This window comes from Dunckerocampus dactyliophorus, chromosome 7 (assembly GCF_027744805.1).
Source record: "Dunckerocampus dactyliophorus isolate RoL2022-P2 chromosome 7, RoL_Ddac_1.1, whole genome shotgun sequence".
NCBI lineage: Eukaryota > Metazoa > Chordata > Actinopteri > Syngnathiformes > Syngnathidae > Dunckerocampus > Dunckerocampus dactyliophorus.
The window spans coordinates 10730001-10753218 of NC_072825.1; the positions used below are offsets into that span (position 1 = coordinate 10730001).

The 23218-nt window shown below is 41.0% G+C and overlaps 2 protein-coding genes across 4 annotated transcripts in view; one reads left to right on the forward strand and one right to left on the reverse strand.

Annotated features, from left to right (window-relative positions):
• Nucleotides 1-2316: 2316 nt before the first annotated feature.
• LOC129185257 (regulator of G-protein signaling 22) lies at nucleotides 2317-22614 on the forward strand. The gene is made up of 24 exons (XM_054782077.1): nucleotides 2317-2383; nucleotides 2458-2486; nucleotides 2569-2631; nucleotides 2710-2892; nucleotides 2985-3070; nucleotides 6059-6225; nucleotides 6424-7066; nucleotides 7209-7370; nucleotides 8362-8512; nucleotides 8661-8786; nucleotides 8930-9031; nucleotides 10306-10500; nucleotides 10931-11023; nucleotides 12224-12405; nucleotides 13758-13920; nucleotides 15108-15272; nucleotides 17397-17438; nucleotides 17934-18092; nucleotides 20701-20880; nucleotides 20951-21121; nucleotides 21190-21321; nucleotides 21465-21564; nucleotides 21917-21989; nucleotides 22077-22614. Exons 1-24 carry the CDS (start codon nucleotides 2362-2364, stop codon nucleotides 22165-22167), a joined length of 3480 nt encoding a protein of 1159 aa, XP_054638052.1. The 5' UTR covers nucleotides 2317-2361; the 3' UTR covers nucleotides 22168-22614.
• The window catches only part of LOC129185227 (intermembrane lipid transfer protein VPS13B-like), a 319375-nt gene continuing 316471 nt past the window's right edge, over nucleotides 20315-23218 (reverse strand). For 2 of the 3 annotated variants that reach the window (XM_054782024.1, XM_054782023.1), the window contains exon 68: nucleotides 20316-22873. In XM_054782024.1, coding sequence (XP_054637999.1) covers nucleotides 22625-22873 — 249 coding nt within the window. In that variant the 3' untranslated portion in view covers nucleotides 20316-22624. Of the gene's footprint in view, nucleotides 22874-23218 lie in introns of all 3 variants that reach the window. The other variant, XM_054782025.1, reaches the window with a different exon arrangement.

The window sequence follows — 23218 nt, forward strand, 5'->3', positions numbered from 1 at the left end:
CCATCATGAAATATGAAGACTAAACCTGAGAAGTTTAATAGAATATTGTAATAATAATGTAATAGCAAATAAAAGCAAAGGTAGAAATGTATGAAATAATACAAGATTACCTGATGCCAGACAACATGAAAAGTACAGAGAAGCGGGAAGAATTACAAATCGAAAAAATATGAATGCGAAGAATGTATAAAAGAAAACTTTAAAACGGCACAAATTAAGTTTTGACGTGAAGTTGCCTGGAAAGTGACAACAGGTATTGTATTAGACTGGATGCTAGAGGGGATGTCACTGTCACTGTGCAATTCGTACCTGTAATGCAATCTATTCAACTGGGTTCTATGCACGTGCAGAACACATCTACATCCGGTTGGCCTATTTTTTGGCGGTCACATATTAGGCATGTGTCATCTACGCCATTCATCGATCTTTTTTACGGCAGCAAGCAATATACGTACGTTTCCCCTCCACACTCAAAAATGTTCTTCAGATAGAAATTTGAGAAATATTTTTTTTTTCTTATACCATATCCATTGTGCAAGTGGACAGTTTGTAAGCTCTCTTTTCTTTGTTCCATAAATGAATTTATGTTTTTTTTTCGCCACTGAAAAAAATACACACAAAAGCGTTTGCTAGGAAGATATGTTTGGATGGATGGTATTTCCCTGTTTAGAAAAAAAAACTAGCTGAATCAATCTAGATCAGGGGTGTCAAACTCGTGCCATGCAGGGCATGACCCGCTGCTATGTAATTAGTTCAAGTAATTCCTAAACACCACACTGGTGGCCAAACAATCAGAGCAAATAAAGTGTCAATCATTTGAATGATTAGGGACTACTTGCAGCAATCACTTTAATAAATTTGAGTGATGGCACGGACTTCTTTCTCACAGCTTTTCCTGCTTCTCCCTGCTGCAGTTTCACCTACCATGATGCACTTGGAAAGAAACCCAAAGTGGCTTTGGACTCATTGAGCTCACCTATTATCTTCTACAAAAGAATACAATGCTCATGTGATAATGTGGATCATCATCATGACAACGGTACAACGTTATGACATCATGACATGCATAAAATGTACATCATGGAAATGATGAATAAAAAAATCAAAGGATTCATTGTGTGCTACCAGGGAGAATGCAGGCGATCCATATGAGTTCATGGTAATCAGTGCAATATTTTGTTGTACCGCCTTTAGCTTTGTTCTTTACACAAGCTTCTGCAATGTCACTATTATTTCTGTCTAGAGTTGCATTCATTTATCGCCAACTTCAGCTTCCAGGAATTGTGCACAGATACTTGCAACATGGGGCTGTGCATTGTCTTGCTGCAACATGAAGTGATGCTTGTGGATGAATGACACAGCAGTACCTCTGTGCATTAAAAATACCATCAATAAAATGTACCTGTGTTCTGGATAGAGTGGCCATGGTAGCCTTGGGGTTATGGTATGGGCAACACACGGTGCAATTTACAGTATTGGTGACATTTTGAAGATAGCGAGCTTGTTTGGGATCTTCTGGATCGGCGTATGCAGTATTTCATGCAAAAATGGTGGTCACACCAGATACTGACCTTTAACCTTTACCATTAGAGGCAAAATAGACATATTTAATAAGTTATATCTGTAAAATGTCTATAACGCATGAAGATTACATTATAAATGAAATATCAACAACATTGTAAGTATCCGTTTTTACATTTTTTAAAAAAATTATTTTTATTTTAATGATATTATAGATTTATGCTGTTATTATTTTGTCATTGTTTGCTTCTTAATTTATTTTGAATTTGTTTATATTTTCTTTTGTGGATGGAAATAAAGCAAAAGCATGTGAAAGGATGAGGTATATGCAATTTGGTGTAAACTCATTGCAAGTATTTAAAAAATCTACTGTTAGTGTGTTTTGAGGATGTGTTTTCAGACTATTTTAAATAAACTGGATTTGTTTAAATAATTCCGCTTGCTCTTTGTGTGATGAACTATTTTCTGCCAGCCTGAGCGCTGGAAAACATTTGTAAGTGTTTGGCGACATCTAGTGTTTTTTTTTTTACCGCATATGTCATTTCTTTTCTTCGACTTAAGTACAGTACTTGTCAGAGTGAGAAATACTTTAATGATCCTGGGGGTAAGGAAAGGACGTCTCACAGTCACAAATGACTGAAATTCCGTTCACTGCAACATATATGCAACAAGACAAAGCATTTTCACACATTACTATCTGTTTTTTGCTCAACTTTTATGACTCCCCCAGCCCCCAATGTTTACAAAGAGAGCCTACTTCCATAGCAACCTGCACTGTGTATTAACAGGAGCGGCCTTTCCCTGCAGTAATACAGTAAGGATGTTTGTGAAGCGCGAACCATGAGTGCTGCGATTTCCACAGGTAAGAGTTATGTTTCAAAACGTTACTCTTAAATGTTATTCACTTGTTTAAACTTTGTTTTATTTTTTTTACAGAGTTTCCACAAGTTACGCTTGACAATTTTGTGAGAACAAGTTTTATCAGGTTTTATCTTCCATGAACAAAATGGTTGGATATGCTAATAATGCATTTTGACTTACGTGCAGGAGAACTTCCTGACCTCTGATGATCTGTTTGTTCATGTGTTCAACACATTTTTAAGTCTGCCGGTAAAGTAACATTTTATCATAGGCAACATTTTTTTTTAAAGAAAAAAAAATCCTATTCATTGACCTTTGCCTTGACAGTCTTTCCCACAGGCTTTGCTGTATAATCAAGAGACTGAGCAGTTTGAGGTGGCGAGCAGAGCAGCTGAAATCACATGCAACACAATCAGAACAGCATTTGAACACAGCAAATCACAACTCATCACTAATGGCCTCACTAAAAAAACAAACCCCCCTGCAGTGGACAACCATTACACTGTCTCCGTACGTAGACAAAATGTTTCCTATTTGCATATCAGGAGTGTGTTAATTGTTTTTTTTCCTATCAGTGTTTTACTGTCTCCCTTTTCATGCAGTGCCTGGACAGAGAACAGGGGATACAGTGGATCAGGAAGGAGAGATTGCCATATTTCCTTCAAAGTAGTTGCTACCATGAGTACAGGTACACTGTAGACTAGGGGTCTCAAACTCACCTTACCTGGGGGCCTCGGGAGGTAGAATCCTTGTGAGGCTGGGCCGATCAAGTATTTACCGGCTTCACAGCATGCCTTGTGGCAATTGCTTTATAAGAAGTTGCTAAAGCTACTTCTGTAGAGTTAACTGAGTTAATGTAATTGTTATTATTATTGTTATTATGCAGCATGTTGTGCTGTCACTTTTGTGTTCGCACTGTGATTGAAGCAGCGTTGTGTCTAGTTCTCCTGTTCCAGGGCTGTCCAAACTTTTTCCACGGAGGGCCACATATTGAAAAATTAAAGAACGCAAGGGCCGCTTTGGTATTTTGTAAAGCAATGTTCAGAAGTTTTATATGTTTCAAGGATAAAATGCATTTCAGCTTTGTGATATAGGTGAAAAAGCATACTGTATTATCAGCTTTGATCTATGCTCTTTAGCTGTTTTTTTCTCAAAAAAGGCCAACTTTCCTTTTAATCTTCATCATTTTTCATAATATTAGGACTTTATTTCCATAAGCGGTGTCCAAAGTGTGGCACATTCTAAGAACATGATTAAACTATAAAATAAGAAAAGTAACAGCAAAAATGGGGGAAAAAAGCAATAATTTTAGAAGAATAAAGACAAAATATTGAGAGAGTAAAGCCATAATATTAAGGGAAAAAATTGCGTAAAGTTGAAATATTAAAGGAAAAACTAATTTGTGACTTTAGGAAAACTAGGTTGGGTAAAGGCTATAATGTTATGACAATAAAGTGAAAATATTATGAGAATAATGTAATCCTAGTACGAGAAAGAAAAGTACAAGAAGAAAGTTGAAATACAGTATTTGTAAACATTTTAAAAAGCCAAAAATTTAATGTAAGGTAAAACAGCTCATTATAATAATATGCTTTGTCACTGATAAAATGAATGAATATTTTTTAAACTTATTTTAACATTGAGTCATAAAACATAAGCATGTTAATAAACATACAGTGGTGTGAAAAAGTGTTTGCCCAATTTAAATGTTTCAGATTATCAAACATATTCAAATATTAGTCATTGACAACACAACCGAACACAAATTTCAGTTTTTAATTGAAAGTTTTTATTATTAAGGGAGAAAAAAAAGTCCAAACCTAAACTGCCCTGTGTGAAAAAGTGATTGCCCCTAAACCTAATAACTGGCTGGGCCACCCTAAGCAGCAACAACTGCAATCAAGCGATAACTTGCAATGAGTCTCTTACAGCGCTGTGGAGGAATTTTGGCTCACTCATCTTTGCAGAATTGTTGTAATTCAGCCACATTGGAGGGTTTTCCAGCACCTTTTTAAGGTCATGCCACAGCATATCAAAAGGACTCAGGTCATGACTTTGCCACTCCAAAGTCTTCATTTAGTTTTTCTTCAGCCATTCAGAGGTGGGCTTGCTGGTGTGTTTTGGATCACTGGGCCTCATTCACGAAACGTTCTTACGCACAAATGTGGTCTTAAAGCCTTCTTACAAAGATTTTTGGCATTCACGAAACGTGTTCTCAACTCACAGTTCTTAGATCTAAGAACAAATTCTACGAACGCTCAGGAGGACTCTTACGCACAAGCAAAGCTTGCGCTTTCAATGCGTAATCGCCCTCATGATGAATTTTGCAACCTGATCCCCAAAAATGTAGCGCAAATAAAATATCCCAACAATTATTTATCATCAAAACAACTAAAATATACTCCATCGATAAATATATATATTCAAATCCCAATTCATCAAAAAAAAAAAGTAGCTGGCTGGACGTGCGCTGCGCAGAGAGAGAATGCACGTAGCACCCCCAGATAACGACATGCGCCCCCCAGCCACGTCTTGAGCCAGAGCACGGGGCTGCTGTATTAATTAGGCAGCGTCTAATCAAATGTAACCCAGAAAAAATAAATTGTCACACACAAACTATGTATTTTGACTTTATTTTTCCATCATGATTGTGTAAATATTTTCTAGAGTTTCCAAAATGGTTTGGTTTCTGATTGATGGCCCACCTCCCATTTCCTCCAGATCCCTCCGGTGCAGTCCAATCTTTTTTTTGAGTCTATTTTAAGTCAAAACACTTCTTTTTAACCTCTGCGGTGGTGCGTTTCTCCGTGGAAACAGCATTTATGTTTCCTGCAATGGTGCTCCAATGCCGACTCTTTTTGGATGGCCTGATGACCGGTGGATACACGTGAAAATAAGGTGGTCTTGTGTTCGGTCACTCCTTATAAAAGCACCTCTATTTCAGTAGAATTGAAGTTTTTCTTCTGTTTGTTGTCCAGCTGCTTCTCAGTCTTGCCCTTGCGCGTTGCCATCTCCGCCTCCAGCTGCCTGTTGCGCACAGCACATTTTTTACCTTATATAGGAAATAATAGGCGGTGACCTATGCAAATTAGGCCTTACATGCACGGGCATCGCAGTTGGCATTCATCAACCTAAGAACACCGGTGCGAACGATTATCCCTACTTAAGAACGTGTCGTGAATGTGGCGCAGTTTCCAACCCATGCCTTCTTAAGTACAGTTCTTAAGAAGACTTTTAAGAAGATGTTTGTGAATGAGGCCCATTGTCCTGCTTCAGAACCCAAGTTGGTTTCAGCTTGAGGTCACCAACAGATGGCCGGACATTCTCCTTCAGGATTGTTTGGTAGACAGCAGAATTCATGGTTCCATTAACACAGCAAGTCTTCCAGGTCCAGAAGCAGCAAAACAGACGCAGACCATCACACTACCACCACCATATTTTACCGTTGGTATGATGTTCTTTTTCTGAAATGCAGCATTACTTTTATGCCAGAAATAATGGGACACACACCTTCCAAGAAGTTAAACTTTTGTCTCGTCAGACCACAGAGTATTTTCCCAAAGGTCTTGGGGATCATCAAGATGTTTTCTGGCAAGTGGAGTGACATTTTCAAAATCCAGAAATGTCATTAATGTATAGTTATTGTCTTTTTGGGGTTTTTTCTGGTATTTTGCAGAATATCCAAAGTGTTGTTTCAGAGGGAACATGATCTTAATATCCCCAGGAGAACATGTAGCTCTTGTCTATCCACCCGATCGCCCACACGCTGTGACAAAGGAAAGAACAATGTCTTAAATCCGCATAGAGGATTGTGGGCTCACAAGGACATTACCGCTGTTAAAGGTACAGTGTACATTCATGCATTCTGCATTTAATTTGAAAATTCAGATGAAATTCAGAGCAGGCTTTACCAGTTCGTGCTCGAAGACTAGATAGTTTGGCATTGGACTATTTGGGTTGTCATAGAAGACATTCAGCCTTTCATCTGAGCAGGCTTCCTCAGTTGCTGTGTGCTAAATGTGAAGTATTTCATTGCTACAGGTTGTGTGGGAATACATCATCCAGTGTCCTCAGACCGGAGCAGAAAAATGCACACAAATTGCAGTGAATCATCCAGATGTTCCTCCAACTTTTCCAAACGCTCTTTCTGCTTCTCTTCGTCCTCCACCTCAAACCTGAAATGTGCTTGCATTGACACCCCAGAGACATCAGCTCCATCTGGAGACAAGCAACTTCAAGAAGAGGTTTCTGAACTACATGTGGACCACCTGGCTGAAGAAGTGGTTAAACGTGTGATTGAAGATGCTCTATCCATGTTGACTGCACAGAGCCAAGCAAACGCAACTCACCTTACGCATAATACCAACACAGATAGATGCTGCAAGTGCAAAGCCTGGTCAGGTGCTTTTGACGAGAAGCAGGAAGAACACTTTCAAGAATTCCAAAGATCGAGTGGATGGAAAGTACAGCGAGAATGTGAAAAAACATTGTCTGAGGGGCGTTGGAGCAGGGGATTGGAAACTGACCTGGATATTTGCTGCTATGGTACCTGCTGCCAAGGCAACAAACCAGGCATTGATGGCTTGAAGGAGTTTTTGCGAGGCACACCAGGAGGCAAGTTGTTAAATCTGTGGTTGGACATTGAGAGACTGAAAACTATACAAAACGGAGAGCGCAAGAACAGGTGATAATGTCAACGGCATCATCTAACCCTATTGACATTGTACTGTTTGTTTAAATATACACTCACTATATGAGCAGATGATGAGTGCTAGTGCTTGTCATTCAAAATGCATTTATATGATTTATTTTGGTATGTGTATTAGCTTTTTGGATGTAATGAGGAGTCGCTACCTACGAAGCGGCAGTCAGAACTGTCTGAACAGGGAGCTGCTCGCCACACTGTGGCTGACGACCTCTCTCTGCTGGACAGAAGAGAGACTGTGTGCAATACAGTCCAACCTCACAGAGTCACTCATCTCCTACTGGTGAGCGTTGAGTGATAAAGATGACATTTTTGCATGTATTTCTGTATTAGCTTTGAGTCGATTTTGCTCCACTGATACATTGCATTAATGTACTGCCCTGCACATATAACATATCAGAGCCAAGTGCTGGTATACACGCATCAGCCAGTGACAACGTTACTCTCGCACAATCTAATGTCAAAAAATCAAATCCGATCAGGTCAAAATTTTAAATATTAGTTTACAATGTTGAAAAGCTTTATTATATCATTACAATTCTAATTACATTTTTAATCCATCCATCGTCTTCTGTTTACCCAAGGTGGGGTTGCGGGGGCAGCAGCCTAAGAAGGGAAGTCCAGACTTCCCTGTGCCTGGGTACTTCGCCCAGCTCTTCCTCTCGAGTCGTTCCCAAGCCAGCTGAGAGACCTAGTCTCGCCAATGTGTCCTGGGTCTTCCCTGAGGCCTCCTACTGGCCGGACATGACCCGAACACCTCCCTAGGGCGGCATCATGACCAAATGCCCAAGCCACCTCATCTGTCTCCTCAATGTGGAGGAGCAGTGTTTCTCCCGGATGACAGTGCTTCTCACCTTATCTCTAAGGGGAGAGCCCAGCCACCCTACGGAGAAAACTCATTTCGGCCGCTTGTACCCACAATCGTGTCCTTCCAGTCACTACCCAAAGCTCATGACCATAGGTGAGGGTCGGAACATAGATGGCCCGGTAAATTGAGGGCTTTGCCTTTTGGCTCAGCTCCCTCTTCACCACAACGGACCAATGCATAGTCTGCATCACTGGAGACGCAACAGCAATCCTCCTGTCGATCTTGCTTTAGCGACAACACAGACAATTTAAATACACCAATTTTAATACACCTTAGAGTGATGCAGTGCAGTTTAAACCCAGTGGTTAACAATAATAACTATATTTAATTCATATTTATGCTGATTTTTGATATTATTGTATTGGATTACAGTACATTTTTAGGTCACCCCTTCTTGCCCCTGCAGGTTTCCTCGCTACTGGACATCTCCGTATGTTCAAAAAGACGTGGAGCTGTGGCGAGAGTGGTGTGTCAGCCCTTCGTATGCCTTAATGACCCCAGTTCCACTCTCAACTACAAGCGGGCTGGGTGGATCCCTACATGCTGTTCACATGCAGGTAAGAGTATTAGGATATTACACAACAGATGTGCAGCTGGGAAGGAACATAGAAAGTGAGACCAAAGCACAAAAAGCACACAAAAATAAAGGTAGGTTGAGTGGCGTTATGTTAATGTGAACTGTTCATTGTTTTTTACTTTCACTAGCAGCCTAACTCTGGCAGATGTCAATCACTAGACTGCACAATAATGGAAAAGATGCTGCATGCACTTTTTGTCGACCCTCATGCTGGCTCATACTTCACCCACTTCTGTGAGCAGTCTGGAAACCAGGTATAAGTAATAGTGCCAATGCAGTGCATGGAAATTGAATTTAAACATTGAAATGATGCAACAAACCCCACTAGTGCATTGTATGTTTAATGGTGTTTGCAGACAATCAGTGTCTGATGATTAGTACTTTCTTTCACTGAAAGCGGTGGGAAAATGCAGTTTACTTTTGGATTGACCTCCAGCACTATCATGAGCTCTTCTACCAGGATGGATTGGATCCCTACAGAGTGCAGAGAGTGGCTCAGGTACACAAACATCAAAGATGCTCGTCAAGGTGAAATCTGCTGCTGGCTTCAAAATAGACAAGAGACGAGACAACTTTTTTTGAGAATGATGAGAGGTACAAGTTCATGAAACTTGCAGGCAAGGAGACAAATCAAGACATCCTCAAAAGACAGCTTCTAGAGAAATGTCTGACTGTTCATGCTAAAAAGCTAATATGGGAAACCACATATGCGAGGGGAGGGGTGTGTTAGCGCGGAACCCTTTTGTTGTCAAAACAAAACTCACCAAGCATCTGTCAATTTCAGACTCACTGTCTTAGATTTATTTTACAGTGTGATTGATTGAAGCGACAAGATACAATTTCAGGCGGCCGTCCCGAAAAGGGAGACATCTTAACGTCTCATGGCTTCTTCCAAAGATGTCGCTAAATCTGAGACCGTGAATCTGAACTTGACAGATGCTTGGTGAGTTTTGCTTTGACAACAAAAAGGTTCCGCGCTAACACCCCCCCGACATATGTGGTTTCCTATATTAACTTTTTAGCATGAAGAAGGGCAGACTCAAATGCCCAGACACCCAAACCTATTTGCATCAGGGGATAAGCATGTGGAGGACTTGCTTTGGAGACAAGAGGCCTCTAAGATCGAGCAGATAATCATATCAGTGTGACATTAACGTGCACTAATATTAGTAAAAATCTAATGGAATAATACATTCAGAACATTTTATGAGTAAAATAACAACCCATATTTTCCTGACAATGTTTAAGCGACATACTCATTTGTTTTTATATATATTTATATATATTTAGTAATAATAAAAATAACAATAAAATATGTAATGTAGTTTTTGGATAGAAGTTTTTACTTCCAATTTCCCCACCAATGCAATGCACCAGTCCATGTGAGTAATTATACAAGCTGTCACCTGAAATGGATACATCATTCACATTACATTGCATAGCAAGTATGGTTCTTTTTTTTTCTGGCCACATCAGATGTTTGTGTGGCAATTTTCCAGGCAGTGATTAAATGCAATTAAAAATGGCACGTCCACGTTGCTGACTCACACAGCACAACAAAAGGACAGGCAGAGCAGGCAGAACACAGTCAGACAAGGACACAAATTCATTCACACACATTAATTTTGTAATTTTTGTAATTGAATCGCCCGTCTGTAATGAAAACCAAGTAAATCTCTGGAAAGAAAAACAAAGCTTAAAGATGACAAGTTTTTGTTGACATTTTCAGCAGTGGTGCTTTCAATAACTTCTTCTCTCATCTCCTTTTGTCAGCTTCTGTACTCCAAATATCTCTTCAGCTCTGCCAGGAGGAGCATTGGTGTCACGGAGGAGGTCAGGACGGAGGTGTATGACAAGCTCATGCCTGCTTTTGAAGAGCTCTTTGATCAAGTTGAGGAGCACACCTTAAACATCCTCATGGAGGCTTGGACTGTGCTGGTCGACACGGACAAAGACTCCTTCCTGCAGGTAAGAACGGGTCATGCTTCTTTTCGCTTATATTATGTGCAAATAGTAAACAACAACATTAGTGAGTCCAAAATGTAGCCTGGGGGCCATTTGTGTCCGACAGCTCATTTGTTAGTGGCCTGCGGCATATTCTGGCACAATATTAAACACCATCTCACAACAAAAGAAATACAATCTGTTTGCTTTGATTCTATATTGTTAACTACATGGAACATTTTGACCTGCATTGCACTGTTTTTAGCATGTAATTAAGCAAAAAAAAAAAACAGCTGAAGAATATCAATCAACATGGCCCTTCGTTGGAAAATGTTTGGATGCCTGACTTACATGTTGTCATAATGTAATGTGTTGTCTTTTGGCAAGAATTATCATCTCAACAGGTTCTTGGAAGGAACGTTCAAGTGTTCATCCTCTGTCTGCACTTGTTTAGGTGCGCGTGCGTAAAGTGGAGCGCTGTGTGGACAGCTGGGAATACAGGGAGCTTCAGAGCCTGTCCACAGAATCTAAACCGCAAATGCAACAGGTCAGTTAGCATTGTGAATCACTACATATTTATGACACATCTTTAACCTCATATGTCAGTGTTAGTGTTGTGCAATACGGCTGCACTGGAGCCTAGCATGTTGGTTAGCATGGTTAGCATGCTAGCCTCAAGAGACAGCAGATCGAGGGAGGCCAGCCCTGTGTGGAGTCTGTATGTTGTGTGGTTTTTCTCAGGTGTACCCGCCTTCCTCATACATCCAAAAAAAAAAAGCCTGTCAATTGAAGACCCTAAATTGTCCATAGGTGTGAATGGTAGTTTGTCGATATGTGTGATTGGGTGGTGACCGGCCCAGGAACCCTGCCCGAGGCCAGCTGGGATAAGCTCCACTTTACTGTGACCCTAATGATGGGATGGATGTAAGCTAATAGCCAAGAATGACAGTTAGCTTAAGAGCAAATGGAAATAATATGAAAATGGTTTGATATTCTGCTCCATTACAATTACTTACTTACGTTATTTTCTGTGCGTCCAGCACTACACTTTAACGCTTGGAGTGTGCCATTTCAAAACTTGTGTTACTGGTGTCATAAAGAAGAAATGCTCCAAGTGACTTAGCTTTGCCCCCACAAGGCATGATGCAACATGGAAAAAGAACTTATCCAAACATTTTCTCTTTGCTCCATAACACATTGTGTTGTTTAATTTATTTATTTTTTTTGCTTTGGGGTTCCTCCTCCAGTTGTGCAGTGTAGCCTACTTTTTTAAACCACTGTTCTAAAATCACAACAATAAAAGCTTGCATACTTGTTGCAGTTACTGAGATGCTGGCTAGTAGATGTAGGCATACCCACTATCGCAAACAGTTGAAGAAAAACACAGTACATTGTGTTTCTATTTATCTGTAAAGACCCTCCACATAGAGGGCGCAATCCTACTAATAGTTAAGATTTGTGTTTCATTCGTTAGGACTTAACTTGGAATGACTGAAATAAACTGGAGCTGACTGAAAGCAACAGCTTGTACATGAATGTATGCACTCGAGCAAAACACGCTGTTCTAGTTTGTATTATGCCAAGGAAATCCTTGTGTTGTACCAGTACTACACACAACTCTAACAGTAACGTTAGCGTCATCACTACAGCCCGTTAACGTAGAGGTGATTCAGGGTCTTTGTTGAAAACAAATGTATTAGACGTGGCATTACGACCACATATTGTTGATGACGTGTTTTGTAAACAGGTAGAGCAGGACGTGACAGCTCCATATAATACTTCATCCGAGCTGTTCTCTCAGGGCAAAGGGGCCCTCAACTCTTGGTCCAATGTGCCTCGACAGTACCAAGGATACCGTTTAGGCTCCTTGCTTCGCCACCGTCATGAGATCTGGCACTTTATGTCCTTCCTTCAGAATAAAGACGCCAGGTCAGTTGAGTCACATTTCAACAGCCGCTTTCAAGGGACGATAATATAGAAAGTAAACTTGGATATAACTTAGAGTAGTCAGTGTACACCTCACAGCGGGTACACTTCACAGTCATGTGCTTATGTTGGTGCCCACTTGTGTTTGTGGCTAGTTAGACAATAACAATAACAATCTATGTATGACAGTAAATCTATGCTGCTATACAAGCTGTACACTCAATACAGTACTCTAAAGTATATATACTGTATACTGCATATTAAAATACTGTAATAAAAAGGGTTTCTAAAACATGGCGGGTGTACTCACTTTTAAGAGGTACTGTCGACAGTAATCCCTCATCTATCACGGTTAATGGTTCCAGACCCGACCGTCAGAAGTGAATTTCTGCAAAGTAGGAGTCCTGATTTATAAATCTAATATTTTTAATTGTTAGAGCAAACCTGTTTACAACCTTGCAACTACTGTTTTTAACATTATTAGAGCCCTCTAGACATAAAATGACATCCATATAGTCACCTTTACATTTGTATTATCCAATATAGTAAATGTAATAAGAGTAAATAAGCCATTTAAGTGATAAATAAGACTTGTGCTCGTGTGTGTTGCTGAAAACGTGTTTCCTAAGGGAGCTGAGTGAGGGGAGGCAGGAAGTGACGTCGGGGGTTCAGATTTGAGTTTTAGCTTGGTGTGGGTTACGACCGCAACAGGAGCCCTTCTTTTTATTTGGGATTATTGTGCCTGTTGTGGGATCATTCAAACCTGCAATAAAAGTCTGTTGTTCTGGCAATTAAGTCTGGTGTGTGTGTGTGTGTGTGTGTGCTTGTGCGCTTGTGTCTGTCTCACCAAATATGACTTAAGTCCACATATGACCAGTTTAGAACATTACATATCATCAACGTCTTTGAATGTGTCGTCTCAATGCCTTATATTGTATTTTAGTTCATTTAACCAATTGCTATGCTTGAAAATCCTTAATTTAAGCAAAACATATGTAACATTTGCTTATAAATATGCATATGTTTTGACTAATGATAGGCCGCATTCAACCACGAAACAGCATGATTTATTAATTATTATAGTTTGGAAAAACCGTGATAGAGTGAAGCTGTGAAATTTGAAGCGCGCAGCGGCAAGGGATCCCTGTACATACTTTTTTGTTTAGTCTTAAAGTCCTAAGTCCCAAGTACTGTATTTCAGTAAGTGTCATATACAAATACAATTGCTTTTAATTCTCTTTTTCAATGTAGTGTTTATATTCGTCATTTTTTAAACACTTAAAACGTCTTGTTATTGAACTTGTTTAGGTCACGTGTGTGAAATGAAAGTGCTCTGTTGAAATATATGTTGTCAGCATCCACTTGGAATGCTGGCTGGACCTGGAGCAGTACAGGAGGACACCTCCGAGGAACAAAGCAGCGAAAGAGGACCGATCTTCACGCATTGCAAACAGATATCTCAACAGGAAGTACTTTTTCAGCATCCACAGTCCTGCCACAGCAGAGCAGCAAAGTAATGTAAGTTGAGAGTCTGCTCATATTTCGTGACGGTGAAATAGACAATATAGTTTGAATTATTGTCAAGTTCATGGGAAAGAAACACACAGGCGGTAAACAAAGTGCCCGTGACATGACAATCCAGATTTGGAGTGCAAGCTCCCACTGAGGCTTTGATATCAGATCTAATAAACGAAGGCCTCTGTGGCTTTAATGCAATATTCCACTTCTTCTCTTCTGCTATTCTTTAGACTTGCTGCTGACAGTTTGGACAGGGTGTCACTGAGGGATCAGACAATAAAAAACATGGTTAGAATTTAAATGAGGAGAGGGAGAAGTTTGTGGTTTGAATCCACAAGGCGGTAGCGGACTAAATCTGCAATATAAAGTTAGATTTCTACATTGCAGTGTAATGGCAGGGGGGCATGCAGTGGAGAGGCAAGGTAAAGGGATGAGGCACTTTAAATGTGGTAACTGACTTCTGTGGACACACGGACATGGGAATGCCATTATACACTTGGTCATCGAATGAGATCCTGTACAAGCGCTAAATCACATTCCCGGCTAATATTGCACATTGCAGGGTTATTGAAGTCATAATGTTTATTCCTACAATTTCCAGTTTTCTGTTGTTCCAGTTGGTGATAACCACCTTTAGCTACGTTAGAGGTGCAAAACATTAGAAACACCTCACAGAGTAATTCTGTAACACGCACTCAAGCTCCAACCACAATAATAAACACGTCTGTTCTATGTCTGTCAATTCTTATTCATAATTCCAGTATTTATACCAGTATGGTATAAACAACTGGATCATATTTGAGTAACTATAATTTGTCTTCCTCTAGAAAAGATTTACATTTGTTTTGAATGCGTGAAATCTTCTGAAAACATGTATCTTGGTTTAACAAATACAAGAGTTGTTATTTTAAGAAGGGTATGCAGTCTTTTTATGGGCATGATAAAAAGGAAGACAGAATCAATGCAGCCGGACAGAAAGTCAAAACGAGGGGAATAAAAGAAGAAAGAGATTGTGGGAACGATGTTGTGAATCATATGAGTCAGGAAATGACAGACGTCTGGTTTCCCACAGTGGGAATGTTTTATCCGACTTAATCTGCAGCCTCATTTGTTCTTCATGTGGTTTGGCGAAGAACCTCATCCACCTACGACGGAGTGGCCTGTCAACATTCTCTGTGTTTGTGTAGATATTGCACCTGGCAGGTGGACGGGAGCGTCTGAAACTTGATTGTCTGTCAAATGAAGCTACTGTGACGATCCAGGATATCATCAGGAGTCACATTGAGAAAACATGGCTGCCTGAGTTTCTGGCCACCGCAGAGTTCATAGAACGACAGAAACACAAACCAAAGGTAGACTTTTTTTTTTCCAAAATCCCGGTCATAACAATATAATAAATAAGTCGAGAACATCTGCTACTATTGTTTTTGTGGGAAAAAAAGCTTTCTTTCTGCTTAAAAAATAATTGGACTGTTTATACAGGGTGTCCCGAAAGTCTGGGCGTTTTAAAAATATAAATATAATAAAACACGTTGTAAAAATATAAATATAATAAAACATCTATTACAATATGTACAATACATGACAAATACATTATATTAAAATTAATAAATAAACACATGTATTTTTATATTATATTATTACCGCACATTTACAATTCAACATTCACGGCCCCGCAAATTTGCGGATTATTATAATTTTTTTCTCTGAAATAGGCTGTTTCCTCCTCAAAAAGCACATCTCATTCACCCTCAGGTGATTATTTATAAATACGTGATAATACAGGTCAAATGTAAAGCATACATGTACCACTGTTTTAAAAAGCCCTCAATTTTTACATGTTTATGTCTTTGTGCTTCACTGGTGTGCAAATGCTTTTTGTTCTTGCAAATGTTTTTTCCTCAAGCATTGAGATTCCGCACCATATTTGCTTCTGCCGTGGAATCTCGGTTTTCATGATTGATCAATTCTAAAAGGTCAGAAAAAATTTAAACAAAAACCGAAGCAATTTTTCCCATAGGAAATAATGTAAATACAATGAATCCGTTCCACACAGCCAGAAATATGAACAAAAAACACATTTCATAGAGAGTAATTACACTTTAACATGCAGAAAATGGGAAATACAGTGGTTCCTTGGTTAACGTCACTGTACTGTTCCAGAAGGTCCGACTCAAACCAAAACGGACTCTAACCAAGGCAAGTTTTCCCATAGAAAATAATGCAAATCCAATTAATTGGTTCCCGACACCCATAAATTTCAACACAAAACACATTTCATAGACGACAATTTCACATGCAGAAAATCAAGATTTTGGCATGGGCGCGTGATCCAAGATGGCGCCGTAAACAAACCGTGTGCCATATTAACCAAGCGGGCGAAAGCAAGCCAAAGCAAAATTTTTGCAAACATTTTTGGATGTTAACCAAAAATTGTGCTAACCGGGGCGGGCGTTAACCGAGGTACCACTGTACATTCAAATGATGAATGAAATGAATAAAAGATTATTTAACATCACTTTTACCCTTATTGGGAACCAGTGAACACAGATGAGTACGCTGTTTTCACTCTTGTCCATTACAAAGTTAACTTTAAGAGTGAACGGTTAGATACGGTTGTATACGTGCTCACTTGAACTTTATTGCGAACTCCAGTAACACTAGACGTATTTCAGATACGTTGGATATTAAACACAATACTGTCTTGTATTTGTAGGATGGTGTGGAAGCTGGGAGATCAGGGCTGTGAGGCCATTTTTTTGGGGGGGAATTCTTGCAGTTTAAAACCAGTAGACGGGAATTCGCATGTCCCCAGGAGGCTGCGATCATGGGTTCCATGTGAACTTCATTTTAATTTGGAGGACAAATGATTTGGTGTGTTCCAGTTTGTTTTGAGGCCATAAATGTTGTTAATTATCAACAAGTCATTTATACCAACACATCCATTTATCACTTCTGGCATTTGCTGACTGGTTTCTGAGAGTCCCTGAGTGCAGATTGCCAGCCTGGACTTCCTTTCCATGCACCATGCAGCCTTTGCTTCCTGCCTCCTAATGGCCTTGAGATAAGACGTCATGTTGTCTGCTATGTGAGAAACCACTAAATACAGTCATTGCTCTCAGTCTCTCTCTCAGGTTGCCTCATCAGGTGGCAACACGTAAACCACAGATTCCGCTGCGCTGCCTCATTATGTTATCAAGTTTACAGAGTTTGGCCAACATGAGTCCTCTCATTAGATACCAAAGAGGAGTGGTAGTTTAGCATTACATGCAGGATGACAGGAGAGCAGTGGAAGGGCGTAAAGGATGGTAAAGAGGTCAGGAATAGGGCGGACTGAAGATTAGCATTACTCTACAAGAAGAGTGACTGTGGAAGTCATTTCCCGAAGAAGAGTCCAGCATTGAGAGGTCATCTGTGAATTTGTCTTTTCATTTGTCTCTATTTCTTACTAATCTATTTGCGTATGTGTGTTACAGCCCAGCTATCAAGGACACAAGACAAGAAAAGAAGGCTGGAAGGTAAGACGACATCCACAGTGTTGGAATGGAGACACAGAAGGCATTTTTTGGCCTGCAGACATGTGATTTACTTCACCACTTGGCTCTCAGGGCTGGCTTTGTCAAACTTCATTTTGGCCTTGCGGTTAATTTTCCCAAATGGGATCCAGGATAAATACGATTAAAGCATCAGCATAACTAAACTGGCTTTAATAGTCTTTGGAGTGTTCTCATGCAGCTCTGTTGTCATCCCTGCTGCTCGGCAGCACGACACAGATATAAAACATGAACATTTGGAAGCAGCATGATTATACTGTAGGATGGACTTTTCATACATGATCGTGACTTTCATCTTTATGATCCTGATGTCATCACTGGCAGAGAGCATCTTCTCTATGGAGGAGCATCATTATTTCAGTTTTGTGTGAGCTCATAGCTCGCACAGCATTGTTACTGTTGTTGTTTTATTGCCGGGCACTTCCAGTGACCTAAAATGCCGCTCACTCTTCCCGACAGAGTCAGGGCTTGTGGATGAGTTCCTCCAAGGAGATTCTTCTATTTCGACAGCTTCTCCTCAGCCCTGCCTCCTGTTTGCAGTTCCAACACTTTGTGTCTGTGAAGGGTGACTTCCTGGAGAATGACGTGCTCTTTTGGCAAGAGGTGCAGAGGTACAAGGTACAGCAACAAACAACACAAAGCAGCAGCTCATGCATTCAAGCTGCAAAATTCAAATTGCACAGTGGCAAGGGACGAATGTATATACTTTTTTTTTTTTTGTTTTTAAGTCCCAAGGACTGTATTTCAGTAAGTGTCATATACAAATACAATTGCTACAAATAAAATAAAAATAATAAATCCATAAATAAATGGAATATATTTTTTAAAAACCGTGATAAAGTGAATCCATGAAACTCAAACTGCAATGAGGCAATGGACGACTGCCTTAACCTTTTATAATTGATTGTATAATGTGAGCTATAAAATTTGAATTGGAATACACCTTCTGGTGCTACTTGGACACATCATCAGTGAAGAAATCGGGGTCTTAGGGTGTTGCAGGTCTTTAGTCTTTATTCACGCTCGTCCCGGTGAGCCAGCTGGGGATGATCAGTCCCCGGCTTGTGTCCAAGTGTCTTGTATCTCCAGTACAGTATGTTTCTGGTGGCTCACGGCGGGCTTTCCAGCCATTGTTCCTGCACTAAGCACTGAGCTCTGTGTACTTGGCCCTCTTATGCTCGTGGGCCTCATTGATTCAGTCTTCCCAGGGGACAGTTAGTTCCAGGACAGTCACTTGTTTGATGGACTCCGGAGTAAGTATCCCGTCTGCGCAGAGAAGTGGTTGTAAGTGGTTGTAGCTGGGAAGTCTAGCTGTCTTCTGAGGTCGACTTTAAGCTGCCAGTTGCGAGCGGTGGAGAGGAGCTCCCTGTTGATTTAGGCTGGTGATGTTTTGTCTTTGGCCCCGCTCCAATGAAGGTGATTACCTATTCAGGGGCCTTGCTGAGCTGGATAGATGTGCAGATGGAGTCTGAACGCTTTTAATGGTGGCAACGGTACCGGCTCCCCCCAGTGATTTTGAGCCACTGCTTAAAATGTGCTCCAGGGTGTCCTCCTTCTGGCACAACTTGCACTACCAGTCCGAAGGCGTGCAATGTTGGCTAGGCTTGGGTGGACGTCATAAACCGACTGAACGAGAAACTTTATCCCAGATGGCTTTGTCCAGGAGATATTATGAGAATCTGCACGCTCCTACCTGGTACACACCTCCTGTTTGGGAAAGTGTCATTTTCTGCCATTTTGAAGAGGGTGTGGGGAGTTTCCCGCACCTCCCGCACCAAAAAAGTGCAGTTGAAGCCACCTGAAAAAATGGGATTTTGTGACAGTCGCAGACCTGAAAAAAAATGCAGAATAGCAACCCCTTGGAAAAGTGGTGTTTTCTGATCTTTTTGGGTCCTTACAGGACTCCCCATCATGGTGTGAGAGGTTTCCCCCCCTCCCGGACCAGAAAAGTGCAGTTAAAGCCACTTGAAAAAATGGGATTTCCTGACACCCACAGACCTGAAAAAAAAAAAGGTTGAAAATTGACCACTTGGAAACGAGATGATCGTGTGGTTGGTGTTCCCCACCTTCCGGACCAAAAAGGTGCAAGTAACAAAATAATCAAATGGGATTTTGCGACAGCCCCGCCTGGAACTTAAAAAAATGCTGAAAATGTAGCCCTTGGACAAGTGTCGTTTTCTGTCCTGCCATTTTTCGGTCGTGTTGGAGATCTCAGATGAGGATGTGGAAGGTTCCCCCCCCCTCCCAGACCAGAAAAGTGCAGTTGAAGCGATTTGAAAAAAAAAAGGGGGGGGTTTGTGACAGCCACGGACCTGAATAAAACGCCAAAAATCAACTATGTGGAAAAGTAGTTTCTGCCATTTTGGGTCCTACCGTGGTGATGGGCAGAATTCTGCTGTTCGTGATTGCACCTCGCTCGCAGTGACCGTGATTGGTTGATAATCAGGAAGTGTTGTGGACAGCGCTACGGTGAAATGGGTGTGTGGTATTGGAAATAAAACACTTCTGATGGTGTATTAAGGTATAATAATAATAAAGTAATATTTATCTAGCACCTTTTTACAAGGTACCCAAAGCTATTTGCAGCGATCCCATTATTGTTACACACTGGTGGTGGTAATCTACATCTGCAACCCCAGCTGCTCTGGGAATCATTGGATGCAAAGTGGGTGAAGTGTCTTGCCCAAGGACACAACAGTGACCGGGATGGAGGAAGCAGGGATCAAACCACCAAAACTTGCGGTTTCTGGACGACCTGCTGTACCTCCTGAGCCACCACTGCCACAGTGGCCACGGACAAAGTTTCAAAGGAGCATCAAGACTCTGTGTGCCTCTGTCGAGACTTACAAGACGTTACTTGCTACACAGTATCACCTTCAACTCCTTGTCGCCGTTGGCTGAGTCGGCATTAATTTAGCAGCGAAATGAGGCACCGATAGCTACTTAGTTTTCCAGCTTGCATTTATATTGAAATATTTAGTCATGAAGCCAATAGTGCCATGTAGGAGCTTTGACCTACTGTAATGTTATTATACAGTTTTTATATTTGTAGGCTTTTATTTCCACAAAATGCAACAGTGATGGATTTGGGACGGCACGACACTGTCATAACTCACTCCTCAGAAACAAAGTACACAATGTACACAGCATACTTCTTGAAGTATCAGCTGGTATGGCACTTCCCTTCGCTTTTTGGTTTTCTGCCACTTTCTGTACCTCCCAACAGGACCTGTGTCATTCTCACAGCACAGAGGCCACAATTCAACAAAAAATCTCCACCATCATCAACTGTTTCATTAACTCGTCTACACCTCCAGCCCTGCAAATAGACATCCCTCTGGAGCAGGCGCAGCACATTTTGGATAAACGCCATGAGCTGGGCCCCTACATCTTCAGAGAGGCACAGGTGGTGTGTTAATGTGTGTGTGTGTGTGTCTCCAGCATATGATACACCATGTGATCCATTGTGTTGATAGATGTCAGTGTTCTCTGAGCTGCTCAGGTTTTGGCCTGAGTTCCAAGAGCTAAGGAGGAGCGTACAAGCAGGTCATCTCCAGGTGATGCTGCAGGACAAACGAGCCAAACATAAAGCCAGAGTACGGAGACAGAGGAGGAAGGAGGAGGAAGAGGAGGAGAGGAGAGCCCAGGTGAGTTGCTTTGTGTAGCTATCACTTGTAAACAAAGTTGAAGTTCATTCTTTCGTTTCTTTGTACAGGCTGAGCTAAAACAGAAAGATTCCAGTTCTAGTGAGAGTGAAGACATGGACAATCAGAGAGATCGGGGAGGAGGAAGTGAAAAGCAACTGTCAACGACACAGAGAAACATGCCGTTGTATTCCACAGAACCAGTAAGATCGTGTACTCACTTAGGGAGGCGAACAATGCAAATAGTGCTAGAAACCAAAAAGTCATTCAAGCCACACCAGTAGTTTACCCAGTGGCTTATTATTACGACTTTAAATTGCGAGTGTGATTTTTCATGTTTCCTCAGTTATCGTGGTCCTACTCCAAATACATGGCGGTTCTGAAGAGAGAGGAGACACTGCTAAGGAGGCAGAGTCAGAAGGAAGCTTCTTTCTCCACATACTCAGGTACGTAACACTTCAGCTTTGGACTCCTCTCTGCTGCTGGCCACACAGAAGCAGGAACCCAGAATCTTCACATTCCACAGAACTGTAGCTGAAGTTTCTAATCTTATTATTTCCTGTGAACGTTGAAGCCTGAGTAGTTGTCCAACGACCTCCACAGGTCAGTTTAGTAGAGTGGGTGTTTGGTCTGTGGCGGTCAGAATTCTTGCTGGTTGCTTGGTCAAAATTCCATTTATTTATAACCTTGAGGTGCCTAATGTTTTTTTTTTGCCTGGATTTGTGGTTGATATTACGAGTCTGTGAAACATATATTTGGGGTTTTACACCGTCACTCAACTTGGTGTGTCCCGAACAGTGTCCTCTGATGGCAGCGTGAGGTCAAGAGGAAGTAAGCAAAGTCGCCAACATCCCTCACGGAACTCCTCCAGGTCAGATGTGAAACAATGTCAACAATGTGATGGAAAGTGACAACAAATATCATTGACCAAGTAACCCCGCCTCTCATCCAAGGTCAGCTGGGATGACTCCAGCTCACCTTTGTCCCGAATGAGGACAAGCGGTATAGAAATGATGAATGGACATGCAAGGACTGTACAACTTCAATAATGTACTTTTTTTTTTTTTTTTTTATTAAAAAGTGTTCTCTAAATATATTAGAATTTTAAAGCTATAGTACTGAAACCTTACAGATTCCAGAGGTACCACAACAGTAGCAAAGGCAAAAACAACATGAAGGATTGGCCTCAATGCACAGTGACAAAGAAAAGAAAAGCCTTACTGTAATGTTACATCATCTAGAATTTTTTTGCTTGGCAGCTGGAGTTTGTGCAAACATTATATATATACAGTATATATATATATACTGTTACTATATTATGGACAATAGTTTCTTCACAAGTTATAAATAGAAACTGTTTATTTGTGCTGTGCTTTACAAAATATAAATTCTTTAAAGGCAGTTTTCAGCAGACATGGATGACTAGAAATGGTTTCTTGGTGGTGTGGTTTGCATTAATACGTAAGGTAAAAGGTACATCCGATGAATCTGAGATGTGTGAGCATATCAGTGGAATCCGATCTGTAAGGCTTTATTCTTTACCGTGGTGAACTTGCTGACAAAAACCTTGGCGAAGGCAGGGTCGACCAGGTAGCGGTACGACTTGGTGACAGAGGGAGGCGGCTCTGCAACTGTCACTGGAGGTTGCAGCTGCAGAGATGCAGCAGAGGCGGGGAAATAGTGTGAAGCTTGCTTCACGTACTGCACCAGGCGCTGATACTGCTGCTCTGATAGACGCTCTCGAACGGCGTCACCCTGAGAGAGGATACGGGATTACTACACTCGATTACTACACAGTGGGACCCACTGACGTCGACATCCCCCGGATAGGATGTGACATCAGGATGGGCAATAATAAAGGATTTTGAAACCTGCGGAGGTTTGACTTCATTTTCCTCCATTTTTGCAAAATTTAAATGGGTGCATGCACATTACTAGGGCCCTATAGACATGAAAAAACACCCATAGTCACGGTTACATTCCTATTACCCAATATCGTAGATATAATCAGAAAAACTAAGCCATTTAAGACAAATAAAACTTGTGCTCGTGTGACACAGTAAATGTGATCCGTGTGGAGGACAGGAAGCGACGTCAGGG

Excerpts from the sequence above, each read along its gene's own strand:
- LOC129185257 (XM_054782077.1), top strand. The coding sequence starts at position 2,362 with ATGAGTGCTGCGATTTCCACAG. Across the intron at positions 7,067-7,208 it reads AACGGAGAGCGCAAGAACAG|CTTTTTGGATGTAATGAGGA; the intron begins GTGATAATGTCA and ends TATGTGTATTAG. Across the intron at positions 8,513-8,660 it reads TACATGCTGTTCACATGCAG|CAGCCTAACTCTGGCAGATG; the intron begins GTAAGAGTATTA and ends TACTTTCACTAG.